At 48.1% G+C, this 18,128-nt stretch overlaps 1 protein-coding gene and 1 pseudogene across 1 annotated transcript in view; both read left to right on the top strand.

Moving 5' to 3' along the window:
- The window catches only part of LOC142587983 (uncharacterized), a 456,185-nt gene that overhangs the window by 300,872 nt on the left and 137,185 nt on the right, over positions 1 to 18,128 (top strand). The window contains exon 4 of the mRNA XM_075699392.1: positions 13,410 to 13,608. Coding sequence (XP_075555507.1) covers positions 13,410 to 13,608 — 199 coding nt within the window. The remainder of the gene's footprint in view (positions 1 to 13,409; positions 13,609 to 18,128) is intronic.
- On the top strand, positions 17,736 to 17,917 carry LOC142589116 (U2 spliceosomal RNA; annotated as a pseudogene).

Raw genomic sequence — 18,128 nt, 5'->3', positions numbered from 1 at the left:
TGGAATCCCCCGCTACGGCGTGCCTCATAATCAGACTGAGTTTTTGACACGTAAAATCGCAGAACGTTCTTTTTTTTTTTTAGAAAACACGACCATAGCATCGCCTTCAATGCCTTATTCAGCATCAGAATTTTTTGTCATTTATAAGATGCCTGAGCAACTATCACGTGATTTCGTAAGCTGATGCGCGCACTCCAGTCACCCGTTCCACTTTTGATGACAAGTCAGAGATATGCCAGCGTACAAGGACGCAGCAATACTGAAAGCCGGGTAAGGTGCTTCGCCTGCTTTCTGGGAAAACAGCCTGATGCATACCACGCGGTGGCATCTATTGTATTTGTTTCTTTCTGTTTGTGTTTCGATCGTCTGTTGATGGCGCTTATTTGTAAGGATTAAACATGATTCTGTTTGATATAGTGCTCTTCACTACCTCACAGACAAGGTTTCTCATATCTGCTGTTGTTCGCCCTGTATTTCTCGGGAAAGCTATTGAAAGCAAATCAGTTCCGGGCAAAACAAGTTTTCCACTCCGGCTTTACTGCTACATATGGTCCTGTACGTCAAGTTTTCACTTCGAAAGAAAGAAGTGTCGAACATTACTACGATGTTTACGCCGGACAAACCTGATGGTCTGGCTCAGGGCTTTCCAAAATTAGCCATTTATCTCATACAGTCGCAAAGCGGATGACATTCGTAGAACTACAGACACCCATTTCGCGAAGACGATCTCTCTTCCGCGTGTGACCGAACCACGCATTCGGTCACCTATGGTCTTATATGATTCGGTGTTGCCACGTAATCTGCTGTGACCTGTGGTCCGTTCTGCTGTGTTCATTAATGAACGCATTCCTTATTTCGTACTGTCTTTCTTTTCCTTTGTTTCATTTATTTGCATTCTCAATTTCTTCCTTGACCATTCCACTATTGTTTGTTTGGCATCAATCGCCTGAATACCCTGCGACTAGCTCGCATCCATTGCGAGTTGAAAAGACTGTGCTGTCCGGAACCCTTCACAGGAGAAGAATTTTTTCTCCTACGGCTCGCTTCAGCACTGCTTGTCTAACAAAAGACAAAGCAAACAGCAAAACAGATCCCGCCAGTGATTGCAATGTGGCATCCAGCAGCAGAAGTACCCCCTCCATCCCACGCCTCCCGCGGTTGCAGTTTCAGTCAGCGCCGCAGGCGAGTTATTCCGTCATTTCATTCCTGCTCGTCTGCTACTGCCCATCCGTTAGAGTTACTCTTTAACTTTGTATCATCCCTCCATTCCTAAGCGTCATTGCTTCGTCGGACCGAGTAATAGATGCGCGCTTTGAACGAGACAGAACCGGAGAGAAAGAGGGGATGACGAAAACGAGAAACTCGTAGCAGAAATCAGTGTAGCCCCGGTGTATACAATGGGCGACGGGTGCGTCGATCAGCTGGGCATCGGAATGGAAGCCTGCAGAACTGAATGAGCAGACGACTTGGCAAAAAATAACGAGCAGACGACTCGATAAAAAGAACGAACCGACGACTTTGTAAAGAGAACAAGCAGACTATTTGGCAAAAAGGAAATAAGTAGACGACTTGGCAAACTCCAAGAGCAGACGGCCTGGGACGAGACGTTAAAAAGAAATGAAATAAACGAATTTCTCGCTTACCAAAGCCTCTTCAGCAGAGAAAGGGAAGCCTCAAGAGAAACGTACATGAAGAAACAGCGAGAGCGACAGGCCTTTAACGACGTTTTTCCCGCGCCTGAGCCGTAATACGGTGGCGGTGCGGGTCGTTACAGAAGCGCGATGGAACGCCCATTTTAGCGGACGACGGCCTAGAAATGCCACCACCGACCGTTGGAGAGATTCGGCAGGATCGGTGGGCCCGCGCACACGGTGACCGACACCTCAAATGCGTTCAACGGGGTCGTTGCCGGTGGGGGTGGGACAGTAGCGGTCGTGGTAGCGTTAACTCTCTAATGGAAGTCATCAGACTTGTACTAGACCCGCCCCGCTGCGCTCCCTTGCGGAGCGTTTTTTCAGCTGTCCGCTCAGTTATCCCTGCGCTTCCATTTCGCTCCTTCCACTTCCATTCTTTGGCTTCTGTCTCTCTCTCCATCTCTCCCGCGCCATTTCGCGCTCCGTCGTCCTAATTTTCCCGCACAGTGTTCGAACAGTGACATTCGAGCGCTTGACGATGTCGTTTGTCGCCTCCCGAAATCGATGCTTTATTATTATTTTTTTCTCACTGTCCTCTTTCCGGAATTCCGCTCTCGGTAGCTATGTGCCGGCTTCGAAGAGCCTTTCTGCCGCCTAACTTCCGGAACGCGGGCCTTCTGACGCTCTTTCCAGCTTGCCAGCGTCGGTGATTATGGTGTCGGTTGCGTTGGCCCTTTTGTGATTAAAGCTAACCTTGCCTTCCTCCGTCCTCCTTTCAGCTACCTGGTAACCGATTCTGTCGGTGCAGTCGTTTCTTTAGGGGCATGGAACGCAGAGCCAATGTTGGCCCAGCATTCGACCACAATGGGCTCCGAGATCTTCAGCAATAGCGGAATGGATTAAAAGCAGCCGGCTGAAATGGAACTCTTCGAGACACTGTAGCTATTAACACTTGTAAGCTCTGCACTTCATGCTAAAGATGCTCGAACTAAATCTATAAATGGTGAAGAAATCATGCACATCCCATGCACTAAGTCAGCTGGTGTAAGCGATGCTTTCGCGTCGATTCCGTTACTATACGGCCAACCGAACACTTCTGCATGATGTCATTCCACTGTCGCCATATCATGATGTCATCGCTTGCGCCAACCAATCGGCGCGCGCTGCCATATCCCGTTTTCCGCTTTTCTCCGTCGCCTGCCTCCTTCATCATACGCCCGAGCCTTTCTCTTTACAGTAGAACCAGCACCACTCTTAACCAAATCTGCTGGATGCCGCATAGAAACCTTCTCTTTAAATGTAGCCTCTGTAGTGATCCAAGTAATGCACAAACGTAATCCATTCCAACCGCCGATTAGATCAGTAAAAGGAGTCCGACTCTACTTTGAATTTCCTTTGAAACACTTAGCGTTTCTTGATGCATGTCGCTGCGAGCAAAGAGAAGTACATAACGACACGCAGTTAATTCTGATGTCTCTGCCGACTACATCAAACGCACCAATCGACGCCGGAACGCAGGAACGATGGTACAATGGCACAACTTCCTGCGTTTCTCAATCCTCTCGAGCAGATCTAAGTGTGTACAGCTTTGCGTAATATAGCTATACGCAAATGATGCAAGCACCCAACTAACCTCGCTACCAAAGTCGTCCGCGCCCATCCCAGCTTTAAGAGGCGGTACGACAAAAGCGAACCTCGCACCGTCGACGTTTATGCAGAACCACGACGAGCTTCCTTCTAGTCATCTGGCTCTATGAAACATTTTCTTCAACTTCCGGCGCTCCCGGAAACGAAGCCGCGCCTGCTCGAGCTTTATACCGCACAGGCTGTGTGCGCTTCCGGCAACAGTGACCCCGCAAAGGGCGTGATCTGGGATTCGGGTCACGTAGCACTGCCTGCGTGCGGGCATCGATAAAGGTGTCCGCGAACCGGGCGTGACAGCGACGCCTACAGCGCCGCCGACGACGCGAGCTCGACGCCATGGGCCCGCACACGTGCGGACGACGCACGCGGAAGGCTCGGTGATAGCAGCGCCGGACCAAGCAACAACAACAACGCCGATTCCCAGATAACCGTGTCGCTCCATCCATCCGAGCGTACACCTATGTTTATAAGCACGTGGACTCAAAAGAGTTGGGAAAGTTGCGCAGCGTAACGCGTTGTGCTCGCGCGTGCACCCATTAACGTGCAGCACTTCTGCGTATAGAGGGCGCTCGCGGCACGCTCGCGGCGACCGCGGCCCCGAAATTGGGGCGCTGGAAAGCTCTCGTAGTATTGTCAAGACGATTGTCATCGGTCCAGGTCTATTAGCCAGTTGATCACGAATTGACTTCCGTTGGGAAAATATATTCGTACCGTCGCTTACTACACCTTATAAATACCTTGTGGACTCTATTCGCACTTCTAGACGTGGTGCACGAAATAAGAGACGCCCATCGTCACGCGCTCGAGAAAGGCCGCGACATTGTATTTCAATCGTTGCCAAGTAATTGCGGAATTGCCGGCAACGACAGCGCAGATGAAGCCGCGCGTTCGGCTCACCGAAAACATCAGCGGGTTGATATACCACTTTCAAGAACTGAACTGACTTGCTCGCCACGTCACACTTCTACGGTGGAATTCACCGGGTTTCACTAACTCATGCTTGCACTCCCTCGACCCTAACTTGCGACTTCACCTGCCAACTGGACCCTCCCGTCGCGAAGCAACTTTACTGTGTCGCATGTGGTTGGGCGTCGCATTTACGCATTCCTATTCATTCCTGATATGAATAGCCAACAGTGCGGCGTGCAATTTGCGTGAGTGCGATGAGACTCTAGAGCCCCTTCTGTGCCACTGCCCAGCCTTTGACACTCGAGGACGTACTTTACAAGCGGAACTCAGCCTGCTGGATAACGGAGCGCTCTCGGAAGAAAAGATACATAGAGCATGGCCTATGCCTTTTTGCATGCAAAAGGCCGTAAAAGCCCTTCTGCGCTTCTTGAAGGACACTGGATTGTATGAACGCTTGTGACAGCGGAGATTCCTCTCTGACTGACTTCCCTTTTCCCCCTCCCCAAGTGTAGGGTAGCCAACCGGGCACGTTCTTGGTTAATCTCCTTACCTTTCCCTCTTCGTTTCTCTCTTTATCTCTCTTAGAGATAGTGAATTAATAAACATAATTCTCGATGTTTTGAAACAGCAGAGGTGTTCATTTCGTAAGGGTTGCTATGGGTCGGTGCTCCTGATTTAGTGTATAATGCACGGAGTAGGCTTAACGCGCGCAGCAAACTATCTGGTTCAGCGCGCATGCGCACAACGTTCTCCTTGTTTCAAGTTCAAACCTAGCAGCTTACTGACTCCGCAAGCTCGTTTTTTTTCTTTTTTCTCGGAATACTGAAACTGGCAGAGCGCAGCGTTAAGGAGACCTACCGCATTCATCTCGGAGCAGATATCCATTTTATGGTGAGATCAAATAACCACGAATACGTGGCGCCCACGTTAATCAAAACGTGAGGGTTGTTGAAGTCTGGCCAACGTTGCCCCGGCTTTCTAAGTATGTTACCTCGAAACGCCTGCAGACTCTAAGAAAGCATGTCGCACTTGTCGAGAGTAAAGTGCTGCTGAAAAGGCCGAGCAATAGTTCACTATGCGCAACATTTTACTGGCTAACGCGCAACTCGTAGAATCCACCACCCTGCGCGGATTTAGCGAGGAAACGTCACGGACAACGCAATGTTGCAAACCGCCGAGGCACACAAATCGCTTTCGCTTTTACCGTGCAGGCATCACCACGCAGCTTGTTATAAGGCGATAGAGCAAACCGGAACTGACGAGAGCAGCGAAGTGCACTAGAAACGGAACTGAAGAAAGAAAAGAAAGAGAGAGAGATAGAGCTTCGACAATAAGCATGTTTCGTCGCATAGAACCCACGTCGCAACAATACGTAACTGCGACGCGTTGTTGATTTAGTGGAGTGGTAGCTCTTGTTTCCGCGTGACCTCGCTACGGGGTGAAGGGGAGGTGGGAGGAGGACACAGAAAAAAAAATTAATACTGAAGGTTTCCGAGTCGTGCGGGAAAGTGTAGCACGTGCGATAGCTTCCACCACAGCTTCGCAGAGTGGCGGGGAAGCCAACTGTGGCATGTGCTTGTTTCTGTTGGTCGGGCGCTCTCGGGCACGGAGTTGTCCTTCGTCACGGGACGTTCCGGACGAGATTGGAACACGCACGTGCCCGGCCTGACTGACACCGGGCGGCAAGTTTGGGGCTTAACAAATACTCGCGTCACTTTAGCTAGGCGTCAGTCAGTGCTGGTGTTCGCGGGCTTATCTGGAACGACCCGTTGGGGGGGGGGGGGGGGGGGGGGGGTGCTTCCCTTTCGGAGGCCGACGGGAGCTCACTGTCCCCATTGCACGATTCCAGCAAAGACCCTCAAAGGTATATTCCCATGCATTCGGCAGATTTGCATTTTTACTTTTATTTTTACAAAATGTTTCTGGAAAGAAAATGTGTAATAAAGAGAGAGGGAGAGAGAGAGAGAAATGGAGACCTTACTCGTTTTACGAGCAGAGAGGCTTCTCGGCGTCGAAGTATTCATCTACATGCGACACTGAAGAGAAGGGGGAGAGGGGAGAGGAATACCCTAGAAGAAGGACGGTAGGAGGAAGTGAAAATAAAATTTAAACCAACAACTTGATGTCTTATGAACACTTGAATCCAGCGCGTCATGTTACTTTCTTCGCCGGCTTTCCAGATGTGTATTGTGTAACAAACAAATACCAAGTTATCAGATTCTAGTCGGAATTAAAAAAGAAAGAAAGGTAAGATAAAGGTGCGTTTAATTACAGCAGAAATTCTGTCGTACTTTCATACTACGCGTGCTGCTGTCTGAAAACACGAGACACTTGGGGCTGGGTGTGCAATATACATATTATCAGTACAGTATACGAAATCAACACAGAATACAAAAAATCAACACAGAAAGCAATATACGCAAGACGGCATAGTTCTGAGAGTAGCGGAATTTAAATAAGAGAAAGAAACGGTATGCTGCGGTATTAGTACCATCTGATGTAACTAGACAGTTTCCGAGCAAATTATTCAAATTTGAAATTTTCATTCGAATAAGTGCAATTAAGACAACTGTAATTTTCCAAACTTATACAGTTCTGAAGCGCGCAACAACGTTACTAAAGCAACACAATGTTCATTAAATAAACGTGTCATGTGATTAGACAGTTTCCGAGCGTATTAATCGATTGCAATTTTTTCAAACCCTGCGCACTTACGCTAGTCATTGCATCTTAGCCCCCGGGGATTCGCTCTTTGCAAATGTCCAGCACCGGAAGCCAGCAGCGCGCGAACTGCGTCGTGTTTCGAGCCACTGCGCTTAAGGGTCGCTCTTCGCGGTTAACGTTCCGAGTGATACTGGCAGAAACATGTGGCCTAGCCTGCGACGCGGATTGGGGGAGGTCCGGCTTCCAGTTTATGGCTCAATAATACGCGCGTTTCTCTCTACGGGTCAGAGCACACCTGCAAGCTTATCTCGGCTCGAGCCACGACTGCGCGATTCTCTCTCGTTCCGTGACGATCGTCGCTTTGCACTTTGCGTTGCTTTTTAGCCACGTATGCACGCGACAGTCAAAAGACTTGGCACTGGAAGCGCTCGATATATAGCGCGATGTAAGTGTACAGGGAGTCGCTTCTGTCCGCAAATCAGACCCTGTGGGGGAACGAATTCACGCGTTGCGTTCAAAAATTCAAGCAACACATTTATGATAGCGCCCTCCGTCAAAGATGTCACGTGACAGTAAAGTAGGTGTAGGAAGCTATTTACGCGGTATATTCGCGAGTTCGACAATGCACCGTCCACAAAGGAAGCCAGCCGACACGAAGTGAGGCACGTCGTCGTCTTCAGTTCGTGCAGTGGCCCGCTATCTTCGTGGAGTGTCACGTGACACTATTGCAATAGCGGTGCTCTGCCTGCAGCATATTGAGCGCAGCTGGAAGGCAATTGATAGCGAAGGGTATATGCGTACTTGAAGAGAGAGAGAGAGACTCTTCATTAGAAGAGATTTTTGCCGGCGCGTATACAGCCGCTGGCATGCTACTCTGTATCGGGATGGGGAATGGGATTAAAAGGTTGCAGAGGATAGCGGGAAAAGAGAATAAAAATAAAATATGAAATAAATATGAATAACGTTGAACGACAACCACCACTGCAAAAAGTCTGAAGGAGAGAGTTGTGCTCCGGAAGTGCCGCGAAACAGTGCCTTTTGAGTTATTCTTTTTTCGAGTTTAGAGCAAAGTCGTCCTTTGTGCATCTGCACAAAAAGATCGCTTATTTCGTATTAACGTTAAAATTATTCGTAACAGTGCACATATATGTAACTACTGCAACATGTTCGCGTGACTGATACCTAAGACGTGTAAGAGATTATTTGTTTGTTTTTCGGCCCTCGTGGGAAACTGCCGCTGTTTAGCCCAGTGATACCAAGACCCACTCGGGAGACTAGTACTTCCTTTTTTTTTTTTTAGTCTTCGATCGTAGGCAATAGGGTGTTTTGCCTGAAAAATAACGTTAATAAATATCGATTTCAGTATCGCTTCCGTCTCAGCCTTTGATCCCTCGTGTTTTACAATTACTCAATGTCGGAAAGCTGCTGTTACTCCTACCGTTAGGCTCTCGAAAATAAATATCGCTATACTAGGCAATCATTGCTCGTTATACTTTAATGCTACGTCACCGTGCACTGAAGGCATGGCCCGGATTAATAACAGCTATAGAATGTACGTATACGTACATTTTATAGCACACAAATATTCAATAGAGCAAGAAAAAAAATTCCTGGGCACGTTAACCAAATTGCGATGTACACGTTTAAAGACAAATGACGTCACTATTACTGGCATGCATAGGACTAGCCATCACCCTCGCGAAAGGCACGGGAACACGGCAACAATTATGATTATGCAAACACGAATATGTGCAAATACTGAAAAAAAAAGACTAACTTTCACAAACACAGCCTTTTGTCCCGATCAATGCTACAGAAATAAAATGTATTACATTTTATTTATTCCCGATTCTTGCCGAAACTGTACTAACGCGCCTGCTTCATTGTGCTACAATAATTCTGACAGCCGTGTCAATTGGGATTCTGAGAGCCACGGAAAACCTCTTACGGCGAGTATCATAATTCCTGCAATCTGATAGCAAATGTTCTACGTATTCTAACATATCTTCACGAAAGCATCAGCGCTGTTAGTATTTTTTTCTTACTGTCTTGCACGAGAAGCAATATATATTTGAAGTTATTGTATTTATCTTGTATTCATTCATATTCTGCATTCAACATGCTTCTCGCTTTGCTTTTCCTGTTAAGTGTACATATGTCATCACAACAATAATAATAATAGCAATAATAATATTCCAATGTAATAATTCTGGTACTCGGCACACCAAGGTTCGTTCTCACTGAACATGTACAAACGGATTCCAGTCCCTTCTTCGTTTTACTCTTCTGCTGTCACTCTTACCATCCCGTGTGTATTCTTTTTATAGACGAGAACCCCAGATGTCCTTGTTTTCATCTTTTTTTTATGCGTGTGACCGCGAGGCTGGGGATTATCTAAAGATCACCGTTTGCGTCCTTCATGTGAACGCGGTGTCCACATCGTCGACAAGGCGACGTGGCCCACACGGGCCATTAGCCACGTCTTCCCACAGGGTGGTGGCGTATCTCCTTCCAAGCGCTTCTCCTTGTCATCCAAGCCTGACCGCCCCGTCGTCCCTTCCTTTTTTTTTCCTTATGACGTCACTGTAATTAAAGGTGCTCGAGCTCCTAAAGTACATCCTTGGCCAGGCACACACCCTACAGTCTGTTTCACCCCTCGCGTTCCTAATTAAGCGTCTCTCCTTTTGTCCGTCCGCCAGGCTATTATAGCTGCTGCCGTGGCTTTCTCTCTCCGCTCGCCCCCCTCCCCCCCCACCTCCCCGTCGGACGGACACCGTCAGCCATGCGTCCTACGTGTCTTGAATGAAAGAGCGAATTAAGGAAACCACGTAATAGAGCCGCAGACGTCGTCTCCATTTTCAGCCGTCTCTCCTCACCTTAATGTATTTTCTTTTTCTTTCATCGCTTTAATTCAAGTCGGCCTTTCTTCGCTAGACTGTGCAACTTCAAAACTGTCTGGAGTGTGGGTGTATGGGTGGCTGTCTCTATTGTTTCCGCTTTTACAAGCTAATTACACCGCAGCAAAGCTTGCCTCATCCCCGGCATGCGTCGGATTTTCTTTACCCCCCCCCTCTTTTTTTTATTTTTCCGCCTCTACTGTTTTTTTATTATTATTAACTTGTCTCGCAGAGTGTTTGCCTTTCTGGCCCTTTCTGTCGGCGACGATGAGAAGAAAGAGAAACGACTTCGGTGGCCAGCAGACTTGGGAATAGGATGGGAGAGGGGGAGGGGGAGGGAAGGTCTTCCTAGATCCCAGAGGAATTCAACTTGCTTAGTCCAGCCCATCTCGGGGTCATCCACTTTTGTCGGGTAATATCCCGAAGGGAAGAAGCAGGAAATGATAATGATGCGAGTGTTTGCGTTGTGTTTCTTCCTCATTTTCATTTTCCCCCTGATACTACTTCGCATTTAGATTGTTCTTATTTTGCGGTTGAATCTGATTCGTTGGAAGTTACGTTTAGATTCGCTGGGAGTGTAATGTGCTGTTGTTTTTAATTTGTTTGTGCCTGTGTGAGATAGTGAGAGACGAACGCTCGTCTTTAATGCAAAACTGGAGATGTCTGCCTGGCCAACGGCCCAGCATGTGACTATATGTGTTGGGGGAAAAATGTGATATACACAACGATGAAAAAAAAAAAGAAAACATAGAAAACTGCGAGGAAAGAAAGCACCAAGTACTGATATTAGTGTACTGAACAAACGAGATTACAGTACAACCAAGCTTATAGCGGCCTAAATGGACTAAACAAAATACTTGTCTTAGCTTAATGTCTTCCAATTCTGTCTTATAAATGAGTAGCTGGGGAGATAATGAGTTTAAAAAATACCTCGGGTACACCATTTAACTTTGTTGTGCAGCAAACAATTGAATTAACTTGCAATAGCACATATAATCATAGTCTCCTCAGACAACGTCTGCAGATATCATAACCTGATTCTAAATGTAGCCAGCCTGATCAGCGGAGCAAGGCCCCAGGAAAGCGTCCACGTAAAAAAAAAATAGTGTAGACGAGTGAACAAAGCCACGTCTTTTAGCGTAATATACTTTTGTTGGGAATAAATACGCATGCCTCTTGGCTTCATTATCACGTAATCCATGAAATGACATGGGGGTCATCCAAATTTTTGTACGAGATCACGGATACATTATCATGTGGAATCACGGGAAATCGCGGCTATATTATTTGCTTTTTATTAGCGATATTGAGACAATAACACGAAATCGCATTTTATTCCTAATTTAATTTCACTAATTTATTTGTGTGTGGAATCAACCGGATATGCGCGCTCGTTTTGGACTTTATCTGATGGGTTTGACAGACTAACGTAACATATTTTGCCTATAGCGAGCTATGCCGTCATAACACCATAGTTTCTGTTTTCTGGACTTTCTGGTCCCCTAGAAATGGTTCTTGAAGGATTGAAAATTATTCTCTTCGAAATTCGTCTTCGTCGTCGTCGTTTGTTGTTGTTGTTGTTGTTGTTGTCGTCGTCGTCGTCGTCGTCGTCGTTGAAGAACTCTTACGCAGCGTTTCGTTAGTAAGCTAGATAAGCCAGACAGGCTATTTTACACATCAAGGCAACAGTGCTAGCAGTTGCCACTCGAGCAAACATGTGTGGACGCGCCCTGCATTAGAATCCACATCAATTTGGTCCGAAATCCCGATGTCACCGTTACGTCATTTCCGATGCACGGCGATATATATTGCGCACCCAGACATTTTGTCATGTCATCCTATCCGATGTTTGTTTGTTTTTTAAAACGAAGCTTTATTTGCCCGCGTAGTCCTAACTTCTCGTATTGGTCACATTTTAACTCCGTTTACACTTCGGCGTCCTTCCTTCGTGAAGCATCAAACGTCCCCTTCGACCACGTGACATGGCTGCGTACGCGCCTGCGCACTGGGAGGCGCCTGATCTGGCGTTTGCATTTCGGCGCACCGCGTGTGTGGGGCGGACATGAATGTGAACATTGCACGAGGTTTAATGTTGTTACAGTCGCAGTGCACCTACATTACCGTGAGATCGCACGTTGCAAAATGAAGGATAAACGTAAACCCAATTGCACGCATCGCCGGTAGTTGTACAGTATTTAATTTTAACTGTCACACTGTGGAGCTTCGCTTCACGTAGATTCTGTAGCGCGTGCGTTAAGTCTGCGTAACTCTTCTCACTCTTAAATTCTCGCGTGCATGCTGTTATCGCCGACTACGCTGCGCAATGGTTGGTGCGGGCTTTTTTCGGGCCCGCCCTTAGGGAGAGCTCTTCTTCTTTTTAATCACCTCCATTGTACCTTTAATGGAAATAAATTCCTGTTGAATTAAAGTCCAACTTTCCTTCCCTTCCTCACCGGGGTTTAGGTGCAGCTCGTCGGTGTACGGCTGATCGTCGTATAAATTGCGCCCATCGCGAGACGGTGTAACAGTAAACTGGACCGATCCCTGGGGTTGCGTAATGAATGTTTGGTTGAACGTATAGAGAGCGCATATTCAAGGGCGGTGGCTCGGTGGGCCGATCCCGATAGCGCGATATACTTGCGCGACATCTGTCCTCGTCAGTGTTTTAGTTTGTCTTGCGGCGCGAGCTGATCCCGCAGGCAGAGCAATACTGATAACCCTGACGATGCTATCGCATCTTATCGCCCAGGTCCAGCTTGTGGGTCCAGCTTCCTAGCCTCTTTTTCCGGGTTTAGCGTCAGTGCGTCGCCTGATAGACGTAACGAGGGTTCTTCCATATATGTTTTAAGGTGGGGAGGGAAAAGGGCGAAGAATGTTTGCAGGAGAAAGGACACTCGCAAATGAAAACGGACGTCTCGTCGGATCGACTCAGCGGGGGAGTTCTCCGGGGTGGCGTGGGTCACGTGATGGGAGCCACTGACTTACCGCGTGTTCCGTAAAAGTATTGAATCACTAAGACAACGTCGGTGCGCTTCGTGCTTCTCGACGCTTACCACCCCTCTCGTCGCAAACCGCCTGACGAAATGTTGCTGCACTAAGCCTGCGAGTCAACCCTGCAGCCACGTCGCGCACCATAAGGTCGTGTCAACCGATACGTTGCTTTCAACTAAACCGTTGAACGTAGGCAGCAGGTGCAAACAGTTGGTTTACCCAAGTCTGAAATTAAATGCATACGATCGCGGGTCTCTTTCCCTGGCATTTCATCGATGCGGTCAGAGAAGGCTTCGCTCGACGTATAGATGCCATCGAGTACGTCACACATGCCGTAAATATCTTAATGGATACGGATGCGAAGAACTTTATTAAAAGGATCCTGAGAAGCGCCGCCCCCTTAGGGCGACACCGCGTGGGGACAGCTAGGCCTAACCTGACCGCCGCTTCGCAGGCTCTCTGGACAGCCCGAAGCCCACGATGGTATTCCGAGCTCTTGATGACCGAGTTCCACTTCTGTTCAGCGATGTCCTTATCCTCTCGTAACGAGGGACACCGCCAGAGTATTGTGTTCTAATGGAATGAAGTAGTATTGTATCGTGTTGCACCACGTCGTTTACGTCGACGGGCTGTAAACCGGTTCTTCCGTTTTTTCACGTCTGTCGTGCAGGGCGGCGCAGCGGCTGAACCTGTCTTCGAAGCGACGTCGGCGTCATGGCGGCGGTTCGGCGACGGCCGACGGTTCCCAGTCGGCCGCAGATGGTCCGGTGTTCGTGACCCGGTTCGCGGAACTCCTGCGCGACTCGCCGCCCGCCGTGCCCCCAGCACTGCTACGGGGCCTCAGCCGCAAGGACACCGGCCTCGGAAAGGTCAGCCAGCTTGTTCCTTTGTTTTTGTTTGTTTGTTTGTGTGTTTTTTTTCTTTCTGTCGGGTGTGGCCGTGCGCCGCACTCTTGCCTGCAGCACTGAAACGCTGCACTGCAAAGCGATGAAGAACACTATATTAAGGTTCAGCAAAGGTTATCTATCTACAAGAGATACCAAGGTTACCTACTAGGTTCCGCAAACCGCTTTCAAGACAATTTGTACGGTCTATTAAAATCTATGAAGACATTGTTTTAGAGGTCCTGTTTAGATTAGAGAAATTCCTGGCATTTCTCGTGCTTTTGCTGCGGCAACTAGGTGCCACTCATGAAAACTTGCACCGAAAGGACAGCGTTGCGTAAATAGAGCGCAAGGTATGCGTAACCCTTCCTGCCGGTCTGCTCGGTCGTTCACGTACGCTCGAAATTTGCAGTCAGTTTAGTTTAACGTTACATTTTCGGGCATTACTCGCAGCTTTCGTCTAAAATAATTCCAATTTGGTTTCGCCTGCGGCGACTCCACTCAAGACGTGCCGATTCTACTGCAACCTAATGGTGGCGCCATCTGTCGCGGCTGCAGTTAACAGTGTATCTTCAGCATAGCTGTTACACATACGGCAACCTCTCCGTCGCAGCGGAATCGAAGGTTTCTGAGTCGGGACACCGTAGGATGACGTCCGCTCGGCATTCATTGTACGCGAAACCAATAAGTAATACTCACAAAATGTACACTGAACTTACTGCTAGGTGCTACCTCTGTGCAAAGTTTGAGCGTGAACGACAAAGCAGTCCGGTAGGAAAGGCCGCGTATACCTGGCGTGCTTACTTAAGCAGCGCTTTGTCTATGAGGCTAGTGGCCGCAAACCGTTTCGGTAGTAAAGGAGGCCACTCTGCTGCGTTTATTGAACTCAAACTATGAACACTGTAAAAAGCAAACAGTGACGCGGTTGACAAGGGAAATTACTTCAAAAGGAATCGACTCGGAGAGCGTGCGATGAGAGCTTAGCTGTCTCTCCATTAAGTGCTATAGCATATAGTGGGGCACCGAATTTACGAAGGACGTTTCACTAAATCTCGCCATCTAGCCTTGGACTATAGCTGTACCGAAGTAGCACACATAGTACGTTACGTTGGTACAGCGTAATCAATTACGGTACGTTACTACATGGGTTATCCTCGTGCTTTGTTGTGTTGAACGCGCATTGAGTGAGCTTAACCTACGTAATCGTTTGTTCTTAATTATTCACGTATTCGAAAGAGTTGCAAAAAATTTATAATTTGAAAGATACCTGTCTCACTTTATTAGATACCGCCCCCTAATCGCTGTCGTGGACAGTGAATCATCTACGGAGCATCAGAATCGTCCTAAACTTCATTATATCTGCTCACAATAAAGATATGCAAACTAACGAATGGTGTCATAATGCATCACAGCACTGAGATGTCGTCGCATTCTTGTAGATATTCATGACCCACGGCTCCTACATTTTTTTATTCTCTTACGTCAACTGTACCATAATTACGGGGTCACTTGTTACACCGTATCAATCCCAGTCCGTTAAGACTAAACTGAAATGTGCTCCAAATGTATTTATGCCATATATTACGTTATCGCGCTTGGCATCCAACGGCAACCACTCGCGTGCTGTTGTGGATTATTTTCCACCAGTTGGAGTTCCTCAACGCGCACACAAAGTGTACACAAAGTGCCGCACAAGAACTGCTTATCGTGCATCCTTGTGTGCCCATCAAACTGCATGTCGTCGCGGCCGGCACTCGAACCCTCGACCTCATGCTGAGTAGCAGTGCGCCGCGGCCATCTGAACCACCACTGCAGGTCATGCATCCTAAGCTAGAAAAAGTTTTAGTAGAACAACGTTGATACAAATAACCGCAGACACATTTGACACGCACCCATTATTTGGTCAAGAACTGCAAGAAAAAAAAAAGCCACGTTCTCACAAACGTGAAAAACCAAAGCATGTTCACACGTTCATGTCTATGTGAACTTATTTTTCTTCTTTTTTTTTCGAAAGCGCTCTTTAAACAAATCATTGTTTACCAACTAGCCCATGAATATATAGCTTGTTACGCACTCAACCATGTTCAGCCTATAATGTAACGTACAGTCGTCATCAATATGAAATGGAACACTTGCTATTTTTTTCGCACGCCCGTAGGGGCTAAACACACATGCTCTCCATAAAAGTATTTAATGAAACCAAAACTCCGACAGGAACACCTAATGTTAAGTATCAAGTTCCCAGATTTGAATCCATGCGTCGCAAGTTATCGTCGTTTTCAAAAGAAAATGTTCGCTCTTCACTTTCATATTTATGACTACTGTACATATTGCGTGTCCCCGCTAACGTAAGCCAAGCTCTTAAACACAAAAAAAATTAGGAAGAGAACACAGTGCAAGATGCTATTTCAAGGCCTACGCTGCTTGGTTGTCAGAACGCCGACGACCCAACACCGTAGGTCATTTAACATCGCCCCGCGTTTTTTCATTCGTCTTTCTTTTCTTTTTCTTTCTTTTTTGTTGTTGTTGAACAGCTTGGCTAACGTTAGCTGGGACACACGCGGGTACAGTTCGAGTAAAACTGCGCGCTCCTATTCGAGTGCAAAGTGTCAGCAAGTCCAAGTCGGGCAGGCTTCGTCGAATCAACGCAGTCGGCGCATTTCTTTTCCACGGAGAGCGCGCGAAGCGGTAGGCGAAATTGGTTTTCACCCGGCCGACGGTATCCGGGCCGTGGCTGCATGACACCCGCGGTTCGCTTTGACGCTTCGCACTTAGTCAACGCACGCCAGTGAAACAGCGTCCGGCGTTTCTCTTCGCCCGTGTGTACCTCTTCCCGCCGATATTTACCTTTTTTTTTCGGTAATTTTCGTTTCTTTCTTTACGGTCACGCGAGAGAGGGGAGGAGGCGGGGAGGTTGGGGGGGGGGGGAAGGGGGTTCAGAGCCTGTATCCGATGATTGTCGGCCCTCTGCAAAACGTCCCACAATGGCCGCGCCGCCTGTTTGCATGCCCTAATGGTCGGCGATGTTCTCGCGGAGCCGCGCAGTGTAACAACTCATATATATATATATATATATATATATATATATATATATATATATATATATATATATATATATATATATATATATATATATATATATATATATATACGCCTCGTCCCGTTGTGCTGAGCTTCTGGACACCGTAGCGGTCACGGCAGAGCCATCTTGGTGAAAAATGGAAGCCGTTATCATCTCCCGAGGCCTTCTCGCGGCGGAGCTGCCTCTCGCGTTAAGCGTGCGGCTCCGTTGGCATTCCCGGCTCGGACATGCGGCGCCCGAAGCCTCGCATAAACGACGTTCGCTCGTTTTTGCCAACTCGGCATAGTATATTCGTTGACTTCCGCTGCGCATACGCACTGCGTTCTGCCGGGGCGGATGCTGCGCTGCAGCGAATGCTGTGGGCACTGCGAGAGGCTACTATTAAACCCGGGGTCGCGAAGTGATTTTTCCGCGCGGCTGTGTACAGGCGAAATCGTGCGATTTGCGGCCGGCCCCGTGGTATCGTCTAAATTGCCCGCTAAGTGCTGAAGCGCGGGTTGAAGTGACGGTGTATGCACCGCGTGTACGTGTTCGAAATTCGAGAACGCGAGAAATGGCGTTGGCGTGCGCAGCGTCCAGAGGACGCTGCGCCCTCTCGCGTTCGATGCGACAAACGCGTGGAAGAGCAGACGGCACACCAGCGACTGGTACGTGAACCGATTTCTCAAGGAATAGCAGGCATGCAGTCGCGATTTGCGGCCGACGCGTCGCTCTTAAAGCGGCACGCCGTAGTCGCGAAAGTGGAGACTCAAGATCATTTTCGCCATCCTTTCTGATTTGCGTATAGTGCTGCTATTTGATGCGAAGCTTTGAAAAAACGAGGCTTCAGATGCCCGGTAATGTACCCAGGTTGGTCAAAATTATTTCCAAGTGACCCGCTATGCGGCGTGCTGCATAATCAGATCGTACTTTTGGCACGTAACACCCGAGCATCTTTATCTCCTGCGCAATACTTTATGCGCCTGTTTCGCGGGTTTTAAGTCCGTTGGTTTACAGCTGAACAAACTGAGAGAGGGCAGTACGAACGTAGACACGGCCGACGCAGGTCAAAGTGTGGTATCCCTTCTTATCAGCTTAGTATGTGATAAGGTTTCTATTTGGCCCGAAGATATTCAACCTATTTTTGCAAGTTGGCGGAGTGCTTGAAGCACGCTTCGCCTCCGCCGCTGGTCGCGCGGGTAGTCCGCCATCTTCGGGATTGGCCCACGGTTTTTGCACACGCACAATCCACGGAAGCCTGGCCATTGACAGCTCGCCGTGCAAAAATGTGGAGACAGAAGGGCAGCGGGTCCTTCTGTGAAAAGTGTGTGATCCAAACGAAGTACGCGGTTGTCGGAGGTTAATAAGTATGTTCCACGCTCATGCACAAAGTAGACACACACGCACGCACACGCACACACACGCACACACACAAACACGCACG

This window comes from Dermacentor variabilis, chromosome 7 (genome assembly GCF_050947875.1).
Source record: "Dermacentor variabilis isolate Ectoservices chromosome 7, ASM5094787v1, whole genome shotgun sequence".
NCBI lineage: Eukaryota > Metazoa > Arthropoda > Arachnida > Ixodida > Ixodidae > Dermacentor > Dermacentor variabilis.
Note: the sequence above shows the minus strand (reverse complement) of the source record. Positions and strands in the feature narration are given on the sequence as shown.